Source organism: Haliotis asinina, chromosome 3 (genome assembly GCF_037392515.1).
Source record: "Haliotis asinina isolate JCU_RB_2024 chromosome 3, JCU_Hal_asi_v2, whole genome shotgun sequence".
Classification (NCBI taxonomy): Eukaryota; Metazoa; Mollusca; class Gastropoda; order Lepetellida; family Haliotidae; genus Haliotis; species Haliotis asinina.
In genome coordinates this window covers 82,316,960-82,335,129 of record NC_090282.1, presented here as the reverse complement: position 1 = coordinate 82,335,129, position 18,170 = coordinate 82,316,960, and the positions used below count along the sequence as shown (strand labels likewise).

General features: G+C 40.2%; 1 protein-coding gene across 1 annotated transcript in view; it reads left to right on the top strand.

Annotated features, from left to right (window-relative positions):
- LOC137278590 (DIS3-like exonuclease 1) overlaps positions 1 to 18,170 on the top strand; it is a 35,090-nt gene that overhangs the window by 10,649 nt on the left and 6,271 nt on the right. The window contains exons 5-18 of the mRNA XM_067811052.1: positions 188 to 269; positions 2,011 to 2,155; positions 2,981 to 3,110; positions 4,146 to 4,303; positions 4,609 to 4,733; positions 4,825 to 4,937; positions 5,323 to 5,476; positions 6,796 to 6,944; positions 7,151 to 7,342; positions 7,538 to 7,640; positions 9,392 to 9,486; positions 13,825 to 13,981; positions 15,089 to 15,184; positions 15,297 to 15,449. Coding sequence (XP_067667153.1) covers positions 188 to 269; positions 2,011 to 2,155; positions 2,981 to 3,110; positions 4,146 to 4,303; positions 4,609 to 4,733; positions 4,825 to 4,937; positions 5,323 to 5,476; positions 6,796 to 6,944; positions 7,151 to 7,342; positions 7,538 to 7,640; positions 9,392 to 9,486; positions 13,825 to 13,981; positions 15,089 to 15,184; positions 15,297 to 15,449 — 1,852 coding nt within the window. The remainder of the gene's footprint in view (positions 1 to 187; positions 270 to 2,010; positions 2,156 to 2,980; positions 3,111 to 4,145; positions 4,304 to 4,608; positions 4,734 to 4,824; positions 4,938 to 5,322; positions 5,477 to 6,795; positions 6,945 to 7,150; positions 7,343 to 7,537; positions 7,641 to 9,391; positions 9,487 to 13,824; positions 13,982 to 15,088; positions 15,185 to 15,296; positions 15,450 to 18,170) is intronic.

Here is an 18,170-nt window from a genome sequence, read left to right as displayed (position 1 = left end):
TATTGCACTAAGTAGGTTCATATGACTGCTTATTATGGAATGTATGTTATCCCCTCTTCAGACTTTGCCTGTCATGTTAGTTTAGTTATTGAAAATTTTAGAATTATGAATCTGTGTGTAAATACTTCTACTTGCTTGATACATGTATATTGTAAGTGTGATATGTATGATGGTTCTACTGCCACAGAAGTACTTTCCAAGCAGCAGAGTGGTTCTACAACCACCTTGCAGGACAGATGCCTGTAGTCATCATAACACAGAACCAGGAGGTAAGGAATGCTTTTGTTATCAGTAGTACTGTTCTGGTGGCACATGCTGTGTTCGAAATAATCGCAGTCCTGGGCCTAGATTTTCTAAGCTGTCTTAGTGCTAAGACAGTTGTAAGTTAATGGTATTGTGTGGCATTTATGACATTCTTAGCGCTAAGAGATCTTCGAAAATCATGGCCCTAGAAGCCAAGCGCCGGTTGCTATTGTATCAATCCAGCCATTTCAAATATCTGAAGGACCTTTGGCCATCAGTAAATTATCTGATCATGTATTTTTTTTTTTCAACTGGAATCTTTCCCATAATTGTTTTTCTGTATTAATGTTCGGGAAACATCCAGGATCCTTAATGTTATGATAACTTACAGTTCACTTCCTGGTATTTCAGCACTTTGTGCATGTGAATGCCAATATGCCTTTTGGTAGTTTTGGATTTCTGAATAAAATATTTTTTGCATTTCCATGGCAACAAGTTGCACTTTGCACTGAAATTGGTGGTAGTACTCTTTTCTGGAGCAGAACTCTAAAACTGTTCAATGTGTCTTCAGCAAACTTCGCACACAGATAGATCAAGTGGTGTACTGGTGCCTCTTGGTAGTTTTGGATATCTGAATAAAATATTTTGGAATTTCCATCGCAACAAGTCAGATGTAGACTGATATTTGTGGTAGTACTCTTTTCCGGATCAGAATTCTACAACTGTTCAATGTTTCTATAGCAAACTTGTCCCTTAGATAGATTTGGTGGTCAACTGATGCCATTTGGTAGTTTTGGATTTTTGAATAAAATATTGTTTGTGTTTCCATGGCAACAATTTTGGTGGTAGTGCTCTTTCCCAGAGCATAAGTTTAAACCCGTGTGATATTTCTTCACCAAACTCCGTACATTGATAGATCTAAAAAAGATATTTTTTGTGTTACCATGGCAACAAGTTGGACAGACTAAAATTGGTGGTAGTGCTCTTTTCTGGAGCAGAACTTAAAAACTGTTCACCGTTTCGTCACCAAATTTCATTCATTGGTAGGTCTAGTGGTGACCTGATGCCTTTTGGTAGTTTTGGATTTCTGGATAAAATGGGATTTTTTTTGTGTTTCCACTGCGACAATTTTGGCTTCAACTGAATTTGGTGGTAGTGCTGCTTTCTGGAGCAAAACTTTGAAACCTTTCAGTACTCACTTTCCACTTTGCTATATACACACCAAAACATTTGACATAATCATAATTCATAAACATATTCAAGAAAAATACTTTGCCATTTTGGGGGATATTGATGACTTCGTCTTCTTGTTTTTATAGGTTTGATTTGAACAAAATGGGCCTGCTAATTTCACTCACTGTACATGAAGCAGCTTTCCTGGTTATTAATATCATCAGTGTTACCTTGGTTACTGAATATAGAAGGAAGATGTTTTGTTATTATCTGATAAACATTCCTACACTTACATAACTACTGCATATCTAAGAAGTTATGAATTGCTCAAATTAGATTTTTGCTTTGTAGACCAAATGCTGAGTTTTGTTGTTGTGTGTTTCGAAAAGCTCTTTAACATTTAACTAATTCTGCTGGCTGTTAATGACATTAGGTTGACTGACTTTGCCTTGGCTGGTGTTTTTTACAATGGTTGACTATTACAGCAGGCAGTTACTGACAATGTAGACTGACTTTACATTGGCTGAAGTTTGTTGCAATGATTGACTATTACTGTAGGCTGTTATCGACACTGTTGATTGACTTTTACTGCAGGCAGCTGCCCTTTATGGCCACAAGACGCTCAATGTGTTTGTAATGAACCTGAAGGACTACCTACTAGGGTTCCTCTCATCTCTCACTGGTGCCATGGATCTCTACGAGTCTCTCACTGCTGCTCTTGAACTGAAGACTACAAAAGGTTAATGTTGTTACATATTGGTTCCAATGTTGAAACGTAAAAGCCAATCAGGAATCAGTCCACAAAAAAATTGGTGTGAAACCAACAAACGGCAAAGGAATGCGATATGAAAAACACTTTTATTGTGAAATTAGCCAAGTTTACAAATTGATACAAATCTCTTAAAACATATTAAAATCTTGGTAAGACAATCTAAAAATGATATCCACATAATTGCCGGTAATCTTGTTAGTTGAGATTTAATGCAAGATAAGAGGCAAGAGTTAGCTCCCCTTATATATGCATAGGTTTTATAGTATCTTGCAGTACCTTCCAGAGCTTTGTCTAAATGTTGCACATACAGAATTCCCACAGCTACAATGTTATACACATAGAGTGAGTGAGTGAGTGATTTGGATTTTATGCCACATTTAGCAATCTTCCATCAATGTCATGATGGTGGACAAGAGAAATGGGCTTGAAATTAGGACCTTTGTCATAACAAGTGAATACTTAAACCAAACCTGTACTCCACATCCCCATTACACATAGAACTCTGTTAGATAATAAATGACACTGCAATATAGGAACCATTAGAATCATGTTAAACCCATACCATCTGTTTCACTGCTGGAATACCAGAACTCACAGCAGTGGAAGACATGATCAGGTTCTCAGACTTGAATCATCTTCATGGTATGGATTTATGTAGTGGGCAGCAGTCTGTATTCTTTTTTAGCAGTGGTAACAGAATGGTCATAAGTAGTACATGTTTCAATCTGCTGGTTGTTTTGACAACAGAAAAGGGAGGTAAGTTTTAAATACTGAACTGCTTCTCTTTGTCAGATCGTGAGTACTTGGGTTATCTCCCCTCCGATGTCTTGGAGGCAGGTATCAAGTCAGGCCGCTACATCTCCGGTTGCATGAATGTCAACAAACACAATGCCATGACAGAGGCCTTTGTCAAGAGAACAGGGTAATAAAACATTGTAAACAATAATTTACTATCATAATAATTGAATCCAGTGGATTATGAGCAAAGGTGAACCATCTTATGATAATTGTTCAAAGGAACCAGGCTGTGTTGACCAGTGGTGTTACACAAACACAGCGTAATTTTAATCCATCTCTTACAAACTGATAGACTTTATGGATGCTCATTGTTGCCAATCATTTGACTTAAAGCAATTTTAAATGATATGGCATAAAAGATCAATATGCATAGAGAATACTGTAAGACATTCTTGACTGCGATAAGAATTAAAGAGAAGTGTCCATAAGTACTTGAAAAGGTCATTTAGACAATTTGCACAAAGTATGGTGGATAGAACATCTCCTAGGAGAGCAAGGAGGAAAATGGCTCAATCCAAACATAACAACAGACATTAATTGATGGAAGTTGTCACCCTGCCTGGTGCTCATTATTACCGGGCTTAAACACACCCTTGCAGGTAAGTAGAAGCATAATGTAGGTATGATAATCTTTAAAGTGGCATATACTTACTTTCACTGCTGAATTCTGTTCATGCTATTTACTTAGAGATACTGTACAGTTATCACAATGTCCAATCCGAGGATGGACAGAGGAGGGAGCGAGTGAGTGAGTGAATTTAGTTTTATGCAGCATTCGCCAATATTGCGGCGGTCTGTAAATAATTGAATCTGCACCAGACAAACCAGTGATCAACTGGCAACCGATCACATGTGTCAACCAAGTCAGTGAGTCTGACCACTCGATCCCGTTAGTCGCCTCTTATGACAAGCATAGTTGCCTTTTATGGCAAGCATGGGTTGCTGAAGACTGATTCTAGCCTGGTCCTTCATGGATCTGGACTGAGGACATGGAGTGGACATGTCTTTCCATGGAGTGGAGAACTCAGTGATGTAATCCAGACATCCTGGTGCACATGTTCTGTTTCTGCCTCAGTGGTAGTAGGACATGGCCCCCTTGATTGTCTGGAAACTTTCAGTTCTTTGATGTTGTTTTGGTGACTGCAATCATTCTCTTCAGACGTGACTTGAAAGACGAGAGTGACTCGGACATTCTGATCCATGGAATTGCATCCAGGAACAGAGCTATTCATGGTGACAGTGTGGTAGTTGAACTTCTGCCACGATCTCATTGGAAAGGGAGATCACTCTCTATCAAAGAATTAGGAGACAAGACAGGTCAGTGTGCAACTTTCCTTAATGGTGTTGCTGCACTCGTATGTCTGTACCTCAGCTGCATAATCAAATGTATAAGGTATGCAGTCACCATGGTGCTAGTATACATTTTCCTGGATCATTTAATGTGAACATGTACATCCTCTATGCTTTATAACTGCTGCACATGTAAGGTAAATAACAGCTGATGTACAGTCATATATATATGTATATATATAGAGAGAGAGAGATTTGTGTCATTTTACATCATTACCGTTTGTTTTTGAAATGAGATGTTAAGTCCTACAGCTTGTACTGTATCCTATCAGGGGAGGCAGCTGGTGAAGGTGAGACGTCCAATGATGACATGAGCAGTGTCATGCCGACAGGCCGAGTCGTGGGTGTGTTGCAGCGGAACTGGAGAGATTATGTGGCTAGCTTCTCCGCAGATGAGGTTAGGAAGATTCCTTTTCTTCAACCATTACTATTCCAGTGTCTCTTAACATACTACAGGGGCTATATCTGCGTATATTTTTGGTGATCAGGAGGCCCAGAAGAACGCCAACAAAGCTGGGAAGGTGCTGCTCATCCCCTGGGACTACCGCATCCCCAAGATCCGCATCAGTACCCGACAAGTGGACACACTCCGTGAGGACAGGTATGACAGTCCACACAGGCCTGTTATATGTTCTTCCATCACAGGGACCAGATTTTCTATGCTATCTTAGTGCTCTTAGTTAATGTTAAGGTATTGCGCTTCCGACTATCTTTGCACTGAAAGAGCTTAAAAATCTAACCCCAGGTCTGTAGATCTTGCCTTGTAGAAACTGTTGTCTTAGACTACAAAGTATCTGCAGAGACGACCCCCGACCCAAGTCACACTGACCCCTGACCCAAGTCACACAGACCCCAATCTAAGTCACACTGACCCCAATCCAAGTCACACAGACCCCTGACCCAAGTCACACTGACCCCTGACTCAAGTCACAGAAGTAAGTGTAACATTGATGACTGTGGTATATGAAACATTCATGCTTTTCCAGGATAATTGTTAGGATTGACTCGTGGGATGTGGATTCACAGTACCCAAACGGTCACTTTGTTAGGAGTTTGGGGAAGATCGGGGAGCTGGAGACAGAGATAGCAGCACTGCTAGTGGAGAACAACATCTCAGTACCTCCATTCTCCGACTTGCAGGTCAGTCACCTTGAATAAAGAACAAACCACATTGTTTTCAATGAATAGTCTGTATAGTACTGATTCCCTGCAACATAGACTGAACAGTTCTAATTCTGTGCAAATACATACACACTCAACAATAAAGCTTCTTTAAAAACTCTCTACAATTGAGACCTTCTGTATTACCTACACTCCTCTGTACAGACACCACAAAACTAATTCTGTACAAAACAGCTTTTCTTAAAAAAAAAAGCATTTACAGTACTCATTCTGTACCAATACAGACTCCCCACAAATGCGCATCCGCAATAAACTGTCTCTGCAATACAGACTCACAACACTTACTCTCTATATCACAGCCTTTTAAAAAATCATATAACAACACTGTACATATTACTGTACAGAAAGTCTGCCTACAATCCAGACTCTCAACAATATAGATTCTCTGCAATATAGACTGTCTACAATACAGATTCTTTGCACTATAGACTGTCTACAATACAGACTCCCAACAATATAGATTCTTTGTAATATAAACTGTCTGTGATACAGACTCCCAACAATACAGAGTCGCTACAAAATATATTGCCTACAATACAGACTCCCAACAGTACTGATTCTCTGCAATATGGACAAAGTACAATACAGACTCTCTTCAATATAGACTGTTTAGAATACAGACTCTGAACAATACAGATTCTCTGCAATATAGACTGTCTACAGTACAGATTCTCAACAATGCAGATTCTTTGCAATATAGACTGTCTACAATACAGACTCTCAACAATACATATTTTCTGCAGTCTAGACTGTCTACAATACAGACCCTCTACAATATAGATTCTTTGCAGTCTAGACTGTCTACAATACAAACCTTCTACAATACAGGTTCTCTACAATATAGACTGTCTACAATAAAGGTTCTTTACAATATCCACTCTACAGTGTTTTTCTTCTGTAATGGCCCCAAAGATATGACAACATAACCATGAATGAAATGTGATGCTCTGTATTTGTCGACCCGTGAAGGTCCCGGGGTAGAATAGGCCTTCAGCAACCCATGCTTGCCATAAAAGGTGACTATGCTTGTCGTAAGAGGCAACTAACGGGATCGGGTGGTCAGACTAGCTGACTTGGTTGACACATGTCATCGGTTCCCCATTGCTTAGATCGATGCTCATGTTGTTGATCACTGGATTGTCTGGTCCAGACTCGATTATTTACAGACTGTCGCCATATAGCTGGAATATTGCTAAGTGCGACGTAAAACTAAACTCACTCACTCACTCACTGTATTTGTCAGGAAGGGCATGTGTATGTATTCCTATGTCTTCTAGTTGAAGGAGTTGCCAACAGACACACCGGAGCAGCCATGGAAAATGGATGCAGAGGAGATCTCAGTTAGACGAGATCTGCGTCAGTCTCATCTCATCTTCAGCATTGACCCTAAAGGTTGTGAAGATGTGGACGACACTTTGTCCATCAGGTATGTTGTGGTATATTCCTAGGAAAAGTTTAACATGCTGCCTGTCTCAAAACTCTTGTTTAGTGGTTAAAGTATCAGAGTTAAAACATGCACTAAATAGTCACAACTATGATTTATTTGATATTTTGGGTTTTGCTTTGGCAGAGTATGGAGCTGATAACACAAGCCTTAACTTGTCCATGTGTTGATGGTACCATGCATTTCAGACAACTTCCTGATGGCAACTATGAACTTGGTGTGCACATAGCAGATGTGACCTACTTTGTGAAGCCAGGATCTCTGTCTGATGTGGAAGCAAGGTCAAGGTCAACATCTGTGTACCTGGCAGACCGGAGATATGATATGTTGCCATCAATCCTCAGTGCCAACCTGTGCTCCCTCATCAGTGGAGTGGATCGGTCTGTAGACAGGGCACCTGCCTGGAATAATCTTGATTATTTAGATGTAGTGACCAGCAATGAATATTGACTATTTAACTCTTTACCCATGAAGTTTCACTTTAGCAGACAAACTTTGTTTTGGTATAAACTTAAGTTATTATACTGCCATGATACACATAGATGTTTGGCACTCATTCTCTATTGCATCAACAGATATGCCATGAGTGTTATTTGGGATCTAACCGCTGATTTTGAAGTGAAGAACGTTTGGTATGGCAGGACTGTCATCAGGTCACAGTACAAACTATTCTATGAGGTCAGTGCTTATTCAAGATTGTACATTGCATGTAAAACATTTTCAAACTGACTTAAAAAAAGGCAAGTTAATAATGTAAAGATTGTGATGATATAGTATTCCCAGAAATTATTGAGAATCATGTTGTGTCATGTAACTCATTACATTTATTAACTTCTGGCGTTTTACTTACATAAACATGTTAAAACATCATCCTTTTACAGTCTCAGTCTTGTTTTAGTACTTTGTTAGACCTCCTCGCTCAGCAATGCATGCCTGAATACGCCTAGGCACACTACCCATCAAAGTTTGTAGGTAATCGTGTGACAGGGTATCCCAATATTGGACCACCTCGGCCTTCATATCTTCAATATTTCTCAGTCCCTTTTGGTTTATTCTGTCCTTCATGACTCCCCACACATTCTTAATTGGGTTTAGGTCTGGGCTGTAACTGGGCCAGTCTAAAACTTGAACATTTTCGCCCGACAACCACTGTTTTGTGTAGCGTGCAGTGTGTTTTGGGTCATTATCATGCTGGAAAATCCAATCATCTTCATACAATGTTTGTGCTGTCGGAAGAAGGTGACCATTTAGAATGTCAACGTATCTTTCTTTTGTCAAGTTTCCCGTGAAAACACAATGGCGTCACTCCGCGAGCCGATATGCCACCCCACATGTGAAACTTCGGGCTATGTTTTGGTCGCTGGTAGATAGGTTTGACAGTATCTTTGGTCCAAATTTTCACACAATTAGGGAAAAGCCAAACAGAACTTTCATCCGAAAAGAAAACATTATCCCAATTTTGATTTTCATGAGCCCGACACCAGTTTAAACGTTTTTCCTTTTGTGCATCTTTCATCAACGGCGAGGGAATTCCACGTTTTTTCACCCAATTAAGTCTCTGTAATTCCTGCCTAACTGTTTCATTGCATACCTGAGGACTTCCTCTGCTAATCATTTCATTTCTGATGTTCTCAACACTTTTCAATTTGCCCCTACTCACAATCTGCCCAAGTCTTAGGCGATCCACAACACTGAATTTCCTAGGCGGACCTGCCCCTGCTTTGTGCTCTATCCCGGTTCCTGTTTGAATATTCTTCAAAGTTCTGTATACTGTAGACAGAGGAATACCATGTCTACAAGCTAACACTTTAGCATCAGCCTCACCCCTTTCAAAATCATCTAGAATGCGCTTTCTTTTCTCTCTTGCTGTAAATTCTGCCATGTCAACACAGGAAGCCGTCTGCTCAGACAAGGGAGATAACTCTTGACGTAATGAGCTGCCTTCTAAGCCTTCAAGAGTTGTCTCCCTTATTTAGTATGCTTAGTGCATAGTGAAAGCCCTTTTTCCAATCTTAGCATCATTAGAAAACAAACAAAGATTTTCTCAATAATATCTGGGAACACTGTATAAGACCTGAAATATTTTCCCATTCCTGCAGATATTAAATGGGAAACACTGTTTTTCCCACATATGCCAAGCACATGGGCAGGTAGCAGTTCCAGTTATTTAAACACTTAATGCTCAGTGTGTAACATAAATATTTATGTTCTTCATAAGACTAAAGACCCACCCACCCGCTATACACAAGACACACACTCATGTGCACACAGCACATACTCACATAACAGACACTCACTCGCTTGCTCACTCAGACACTCACTCACTCAGTCAATCTCTTACTCAGACACTCGCTTGCTCACTCACTCACTCACTGACTCACAGAACCAGGTCTGTCCTGATTGCCATTACCATGTGGGTTCTTCTGCAGCTGGCCCAGTCTATATATGACGGTGCATCAGATGAGGACATCGTCAGTAACATCCCCGAGCTACACAACATAACCCAGCCAGAAGTGAAGGAGAGGTTAGTGGTTGTTCTTGTATATACTTCAAACCAACTTTATTTCTGCACTGAACTGCAAAACAAATGTCACTCCCTTTTAGAAATTGATAATCAGTTTAATTAAATACATGTAAATAAGATAATAATTGTTGGAAAGATATCAAAATTAACAAGTTTGATCATCAATACTTACAGACAAATTTCAGACAATTACAAGTTACAGTGACAACAGGTGGCGTCACGGTGTGATCTGAAAGTCAATAACGTGTATGACCTCCTTGAGTGTTAACAGCAGCATTGCATTGACTGTGCATGAAGTGGATGAGACTGTTGAGGAAGGCCATAGGAACTTGAACCAATACTTGGTAATATGCCTGAGAGAGTCCAGCTGCAGTTGTCGGCCTCATTGAGCCTCTCTTGAATCTCATCCCTCGAGTGTTCTATCAGGTTTAAGTCTGGTCAGGGGGCAGGCCATTGAAGAGTTTGTGTGCCATGTTGACGGAGAAAGTCACTCGTGTCCTACTCTGGCAGTATGGGCACATGCATTGTCCCGCTGGAAGATGTGGTTTCCAAGATGACCAAAATGTGGCAAAATGAAGAGTCTTAGGACTTGATCAATATAGTGGGCATATGTTACACCATTTCCTCTACAAGGACCAATGTTCTTGAACACTGTAGGGCCCAGTTTGTGACTGAGAGCAATAGTGCTCAGATCGTCACAAGAGTCTCTTTCCAGGACACAATCATCTGCAAAACGCTTCCCTTGTCGTCACCACACTCTCACTCTGCCATCAGCTGTCAAGACACAATACTGGCTTTTGTCGGTGAAGACTACAGTTTCCCACTCCCAGTGACAAAAATTACAGTGATATGTGGCCTACTGTAGACAAGTATGGCAATGTGAAGATCAAACCCCGGTAAGGCCTGCGACATCTGACATTTCTCTGCCTCAAATGCCCCGCACAGTGTCAGCGCAGACTAGTCTCCGGAGATTGCCAATGGTTGTCCGTGCAGTTACCCGTAGCCCTGGCAAAATGATTTTGCAGGTGATGACAGACTATCTGCCAATTTTGCTTCAACATTCTCACAGGCGGTCTTCAACTGTGAGAACAATCGGCTGTGCTTCCAGTGGCTTGGACTCGTTGCTGCAGGCGGTATGTTGTTTGAACATGAACAGAAAAATTATTTGCAACATGTCTTTCAGTCTGGCCAACATTCAGTCTTCCTACGGCTTGGTCCCCCTGTTCCCTGATAATCGTGGCATGTCGCTTCTGTTGAACGGTGAATGATTCGGGGCATGTTCAGTGACTCTTCTTATAGGGATGACACCTTGGGAGTCAAGTGCTTTGTCATTTCATGACTTTAGTAACTGCATTTTGACGACATGTTTTTTGTATCAAATTCAGAATCTGACACCAAATAGTTTTCCTTATCCAGACTCATACTTATAATGCTAATCTCCCTCCTCCCTCTATGTGAAGATAGTGGAACACTTGAAATCCCAGGAACATTTAATTTGAAACCTCCAGCTGACGCCGTCAGTTCCAAATGTATTCCTGTGCTTCAAATACTCAGTAACACCCGGAAATTGGCCAACACATGCTGTTTATCTCCTAATTATCTACTGAAGCCAGAACAGTTCAGAATGTTCAATCTACCGCAACTGTGGTATCTCATCCATCCAGCGGATTTTCTCACCAGCATTGATCTACAAGATGCCTACCTGCACATTCCGATACATCCAGACTCCTGGAAATACCTGTGCTTCCAATTCAACTATCAGAACTACCAATGGATGTTTCTATCGTTTCGAATTTTGTTACCTGAGGGTGTCGGAGTGTTACAAGGCAATCTGGTTTTCTTCCACTCCCAGTCTGTTGATGATGTAGCTAGATAAAATACTCAAGTCCAGTGTGGTGTTCAAGTCCATTTATTTTAGAATGATTTCTCATAATCAAAGGTCCACAGGTATTTCCTAGTGTTCCTGGTCTATACTCAACATTAGTTCACAACTTCCTGGAAGAACTTGTTGATACTTCAGTTCATCTGAGCTAGTCTCCCATCATACAGAGAGAATGTCTCACATCAACGGATGGGCCGAGAATCCCGCACTACTCGACGGACAACTAACAAAATAGAATCCTTGACAATTTTGGCTCCTCCCACCGAAATAATGTCCTATGTCATACAAAATGATTCATATCCAGTCTTAGTAATCTGATACTTTCAATAACCCCTTTCTGAAAAAGGTACCATCAAATTCTTTTTGTATAAAGAATAGCTTTAAACCATCCATCAATCAAACGTTGACATACCAAACTAGTAGTCCAGACTGGTAGGTGCCAGAAAATACTTAATCAAACATTTCAGATGTTATGCTTGTCCCTCTGTTGACAAACTGACCATTTATATGATGAATGTGCATCCGTATAATTGCAGTCACCTGATAATTATGTGGAATCTCAAGGATTGAACAAATATGACAGTTCTCGGAAATTGCTTTTCCCCAAGGGAAATGATTCAAATACTTGGGCATTGCACTCTCTAAGTTCATTCACCTTTCCCAACTTGGCTTCAAGATTTCCATAAATATTTGTCAAATGTATGTTCAGTTTTTCAACTCTAAATATCCCAGTTATAATATCTTCAGCCCCGTGACTATTTACTTGAGTCACCAAGTCTGTAGTCACCTGTCTACACAGAAGGGACTTTGCAGCGCCTTTTTACCTGGACGACATCATTCAAGCGCATCATGAATCAAGTTAACTCAGACTACAGCTAGACATCTCCATCAAGCTGTTAACTTGACTCGGACGGCTTGTGAATCTTCTGAGATTGGAATTAGAACCGCAGCAAGATCTTCAGTTCCTCGGGATTCAATTCATCACTCCGTTGAGATGCATCGTTGTCCCAGAGGATTGGAGGGTCAAAATCCAAGCTGTCATGGAACAAGCTCTACTCTCTCTGTTACCACTGTGATAGTGTCTATGACTTCTCAGTCTGCTCACATCAGCACAGGATTTAACCAGATGAGGATGCAATTACACCCATTACAACAGTTCCTGATTCAGCATCTTAGCCCATTAGATTGGATGGCTCTGCCAGACAACTTGAGACCATATCAACTATGGTGGACTGCGCAGGGACCTATTTGCTAGAGCTGGTCTACAACAACCATCTCTACGTAGATGTGTTGCTACAAGGTATGGGTGCTCACCGAAATGAGGTGAACCTTCACATGAAAGCTTGTCACATTCCAGGTGCATGCAACGTCATGACAGACACGCTTTCACACCCTCTACATCCATCTCCAACAGAATGGATGCTACATGGAGAGGCGTTTTGACTCATCAGTCAGACATTCGGATCCCTGCAAATAGACCTATTTGCCACTAGGCTTAACAAGCAGTTGCCAATATTCATACTGGATCCGTTAGCATGGGCGATACTCTTAGATTCTCACGGGAAGGACTGAACACTTATGTGTTCCCCCCTACATTACTACTGCCAAAAATCATCGGGAAGATAAAACAGAAGATGATGATGCAACTGATTTTGATCATGCCTTACTGGCCAACACTACAACCACCAGAGTGGAAGAACCTACTTCTCCATCCGGACAACAAACGAGCACATGGTAATACTACATCGTTCCAACTTCAAGTATGAATCGTATCAAAGCCTGCTTAAAGCAAGGATATTCTACTAGAGCAACGAGGGCAGTCACCCTAGGTATCTTTGTGTAGATCAACCGGCACATTGTACGACAATAAATGGATGCAGTATGAAACATACGCCAGGATGAAAGGCTTTACTGCAATGAACGCCACACATTCTCATTTTTCAGGTGTTAGACTATCTCCACATACAGTGTGTAGATGAGCCTAATAAGACTGAGTCAGGATAAGTATAAAATTTTTATTCAGAAAATTTCATTTTGTTTAACATTGGCCATGAACTAGGTCTAGCTGACATGTTAAAAGTGAAAAAATCATTAAAATTTAGATGAAACATGTCTGGCGAAATGTTTGGTAGGGTGACGTTTCTTTTGCGGTTCTGTATGCATAGTCTGGTGGAACAGTGGAACTCAAAATTTCATATTTTGCACTTTATAACCTCTAATAATTTCCATTGTTCTGCCAGGTGGCAAGATCAGAAGGCCACTGCAAAAGTTTGTTATTACTGACTGATAAATGAACCTGTCAAATTTTAGAGAGTTCAAGACAAACACAGGGAGGGAAGGTAGCCTAGCTGTATGAATCTGAATATGATGTGACACTATAATGTTATTTGTTCCAAGTGTACAAGTGGATTTGTGGTATGATGCCTACCTGTATGAAATACTTTATGACAATACAGATTGGCGGAGTTGAAGTTGGCAGTGTGCAAACTGATGGAGCTAGCCAGGGTGCTGAAGTCTCGCCGTGTGTCTGGTGGTGCCTTGGAGCTTGACAGTGTGGAAGTACGAGTCGAAATGGATGACAACAAGAAGATAGATGACCTCACTCCAAAAGATGTAAGTACTGTAATATAAACATGATGACTTTGGCATCCTCGGCATGAGCTCAGTAGTCGAAAGTTCCCTGGCAGACTATTAGGAGCGATGAACTTTAAGTGTCAGTATCTGAGGTTTAACAATGATAAGAAAAAGTGTAATAGATAGAAACTGCTACATGTGGTCTGGCAGATATTTTTCATCCATAAAGTTCTTTCAAATGGTAAGAACAAAAGTGGGTTATGTCTCTCTAGAGACAATATCTTGGAAGGTCAATGGTATCTTGACAGATGTGAATCTCTTTCATACACACACTAAAAGCATACCATTTTAGCATCAATCAGTCACGTTTTGTCTCATGATTACAATAGCTCATCAGTACACAGCACTGTAAACCAAAAGTCACAGTGTTCTTTAGTCTGATTGGTTGAAAAACATGATTGAATGGGATTTTGATTCCCAGAAACTGCAAGACTTTCAGCTGTGACACATGCAAGTATCACACACACCTTTGTATTTTTGTGCCGTCAGCAGTGGTAAGATTATTCAAAACACATAGTCACAGTCAGAATGTTGTCACAAATAAACAGTTCCAGATGCTAACATGGTAACTAGCTGATGACCCTTCACTTCCCAGTTCTTGATGTCAGTGATTGCAGACAGTAAAACTCATGTGGGCCCTTTGGTTTACTTTTGTTTTGTAATGTTGATAAACATCATGTGTTGGCCAATTTCAGGGTGTTACCACCATTTGTTGCAAACGAATCCCCATGCTTGAAATACTCTATAGCACCAAGAAATTAACCAGCACATGATGTTTATCTCTTAAATAGTCTATTTACTTCTTGCTCCCGATTCCAATTGTGATCCAACAAAACATGCTGCCTGATCTGTGGATTATCAAGGCTATGATTGTTGGAAAATCCAGATCAGATCAAAGAACATACAAGTTAACAGTGACTTACTTGAAAGTAGTATGTCATCATCTGACCTTAAGTCATCACCATGGAGCCAATCAAAGGCCTGGAATTTTATGTCACATATGTTTGAAATCAGTTATCTCACTCCCATGTTAGATAACTGCACTTCATGATTGGTCTCCACCATTATGAATTATTTCTCCTTCAGCACCTGGAAATTCACGATACTATCGCGGAGTGTATGATCTTTGCCAACCACTGGGTGGCCAGGAAGATAGCAGAAGTCTTCCCTAACCAGTCTCTGGTAAGTTGTGATGTGGACAGCACTGGTCTAAGCAACTTCCACTGAAAATTGTGATAAACATGGTTGTATGTGTTTTAGACTCTAGTAATTTGCTTTATATTTTATTTTCAAGCTTCGTCATCACCCACTGCCAAGGCAAGACCACTTTGCCAACCTCATAAACTGTGCAGAATCCAAGGGTTTTACAATAGATGTGTCCTCTAATAAAGCGCTTGCTGCATCCTTGGATTCCTGTGTTGACCCTGATGATCCGACAGTTAACAAGGTGGGTAGTGTGTGTCTTGACAGTTAACAAGGTGGGTAGTGTGTGTCTTGACAGTTAACAAGGTGGGTAGTGTGTGTCTTGACAGTTAACAAGGTGGGTAGTGTGTGTCTTGACAGTTAACAAGGTGGGTAGTGTGTGTCTTGACAGTTAACAAGGTGGGTAGTGTGTGTCTTGACAGTTAACAAGGTGGGTAGTGTGTGTCTTGACAGTTAACAAGGTGGGTAGTGTGTGTCTTGACAGTTAACAAGGTGGGTAGTGTATGTCCTGACAGTTAACAAGGTGGATATTGTATGTCCTGACAGTTAACAATGTGGGTAGTGTAGGTCTTGATAATCCAACAGTTTAAGAAGGTTGGTGGGGTATACCCTGCTGCTCCAACAGATGGGTAGTGTTTGCCATGCTGCTCTGACAGTTAACAAGGTGGGTAGTGTTTGCCATGCTCCTCCAACAGTTAAAGGGGCACTAATGCGGAGCAATTTCCGTGGACTGGTGTAAACTTTTGTTATTGTTTTTCTCTAGTGAGTAGCCGGATGATATCCCAGAATTCGTGACTGGTTCGTGACTTCTGCTGCGCAGTCCGTATGTGCAACTGATAGTTTACTTATAGACAGATCAACTGAGGTGAAGTCATTTTTACTTCATTACAAATGTATTATGAAAACAAATGAAACACTTTGAAAATTAATCATCTGCCAGTGGTAGAAATGGTAAAAAACTATTAGGATGGAAAAATACCGAAGCCAATGTACGTCTCTATATTTTGACTCATAACCCTAATTTGTTTATTGTCATATTTGTATGATTTTGAAAAATAATAAAAGAACACACAGTCTGCTTATACTCATAGTAAATTTCTAACATAACAGCAACATTTATACATTGTATAGATTGTCAATGTGGATCCTATTTCACACACATATGCGATCAAGTGATACGCGATTCTGCTGAATGCTACAACAAATAAATTAAAACAAAATGCAAATAATGAATGTAAAACAGACTAATTTTATAGGAACAATGTCAGGCTACTACCTTGTTCGGGAATGTATCCATCAATATCCACGTAAAAGAAATCGTATTCCATTCATGTGCAGCTGGTAAATAATCCTGCTCTGTGTCACGTGTCTTACACAACTGTCTAATTTGCGAAAAAGTAACACATCGTTTCACGTCTTTCGTTGGTGAAAACCTGATAAACCTCTCACTGGTCACCCAAGATAGCAAACCTGGCAACTAACTGTATTCTAAGTAATGTAGTTAACCAATAATGAGCAATCAATCAATCAACGCAAAGGTGGTTAATTCTTTGAAGGGAGGATGTTGGTTTTACAATCGCACTTTACGACAGGGTGTAGTCATCTACACACACTACCTTTTGACAAAAGTAATTAATCAATCAGTGTGTTATCGGTTAATCCTTTGATCGATGTTTGTTTTTGTAACTCTGCTGATAAACCCTCTTGGATCACTTACATGCACATATTACATAACATGCAATGCATTTGCCATTACAGACCTTAATTTATAATGTTGAGTATTTACTCCAGACAGGAGAAATGCCAAATGGGAACCTTTGTTGAGTAACCTGAGTGGTGTTACTACTAATTATACCTGTTACAAATTCATTAATTGACCATCCAGAGAATGATGACAAATAACACGTGTAGGTTTACACCATCAAACGCGAGTTACAGCAAGGAAGATGTAATCTCTGTGTCGCATGCAGCCTGAAAACACTTATGGGCTGGAACTGTTTTGAGGATGCCAACGGAATTTCGTTACACAAGTAATACATACAGGCATTTGCTGTGTACTTTGGTAAATAGGTGAAATAAGGGGTTTTTTTAACGTAAGAAAATTCTCAGATTTCTCTACCAAAGGCAAAGTCATTGTTTATTGTTTACGAATTCAAATAAATCAACTGTGTGTTTTTGTTATCATAAATGATAAACCATTGTAGCTACCATAGCTACCAAAATTTACGTATGATATTTGCTATCACAGCTGAACCAACACTCAAAATTACCTAAATATAAAGCTTTGCAATCTTCCGGAGTGAAACAAATGGCTTGCTACGTGCCTGTAGACATCATTTGTTCATGTAACATGATTAAATATCGAGGTTAAAAACAGAGAAATAGGATCAAATTGAGTAACTATACCATCCAAGCATCATATTTTCACGTAACATGATTAAATATCGAGGTTAAAAACAGAGAAATAGGATCAAATTGAGTAACTATACCATCCAAGCATCATATTTTCACATAACATGATTAAATATCGAGGTTAAAAACAGAGAAATAGGATCAAATTGAGTAACTATACCATCCAAGCATCCGAAAAAAACTACACTGCTGTGATATTTTGTTACGATCAGACAAGGAATACCATGGATATTTTTAAATAATGGCATATGATGGGCATCCGGCCTCCTGACTCTTTCGGGTGAAGAAATTCTGCTAATATGGACAGGAGCCCAGTTCCTTTGTCCGTCACGGTCGAAGGAGCGGGGGCAGACCAATCTGCAGTTTGGTTCCGTAATTAGACCGTTGGCGAGAAACATTATTCGCTCCGCATCAGTGCCCCTTTAACAAGGTAGGTAGTGTTTGCCTTGCTGCTCCGACAGTTAACAAGGTAGGTAGTGTTTGCCTTGCAGCTCCGATAGTTGACAAGGTGGGTAGTGTTTGCCTTGCAGCTCTGACAGTTGACAAGATGGGT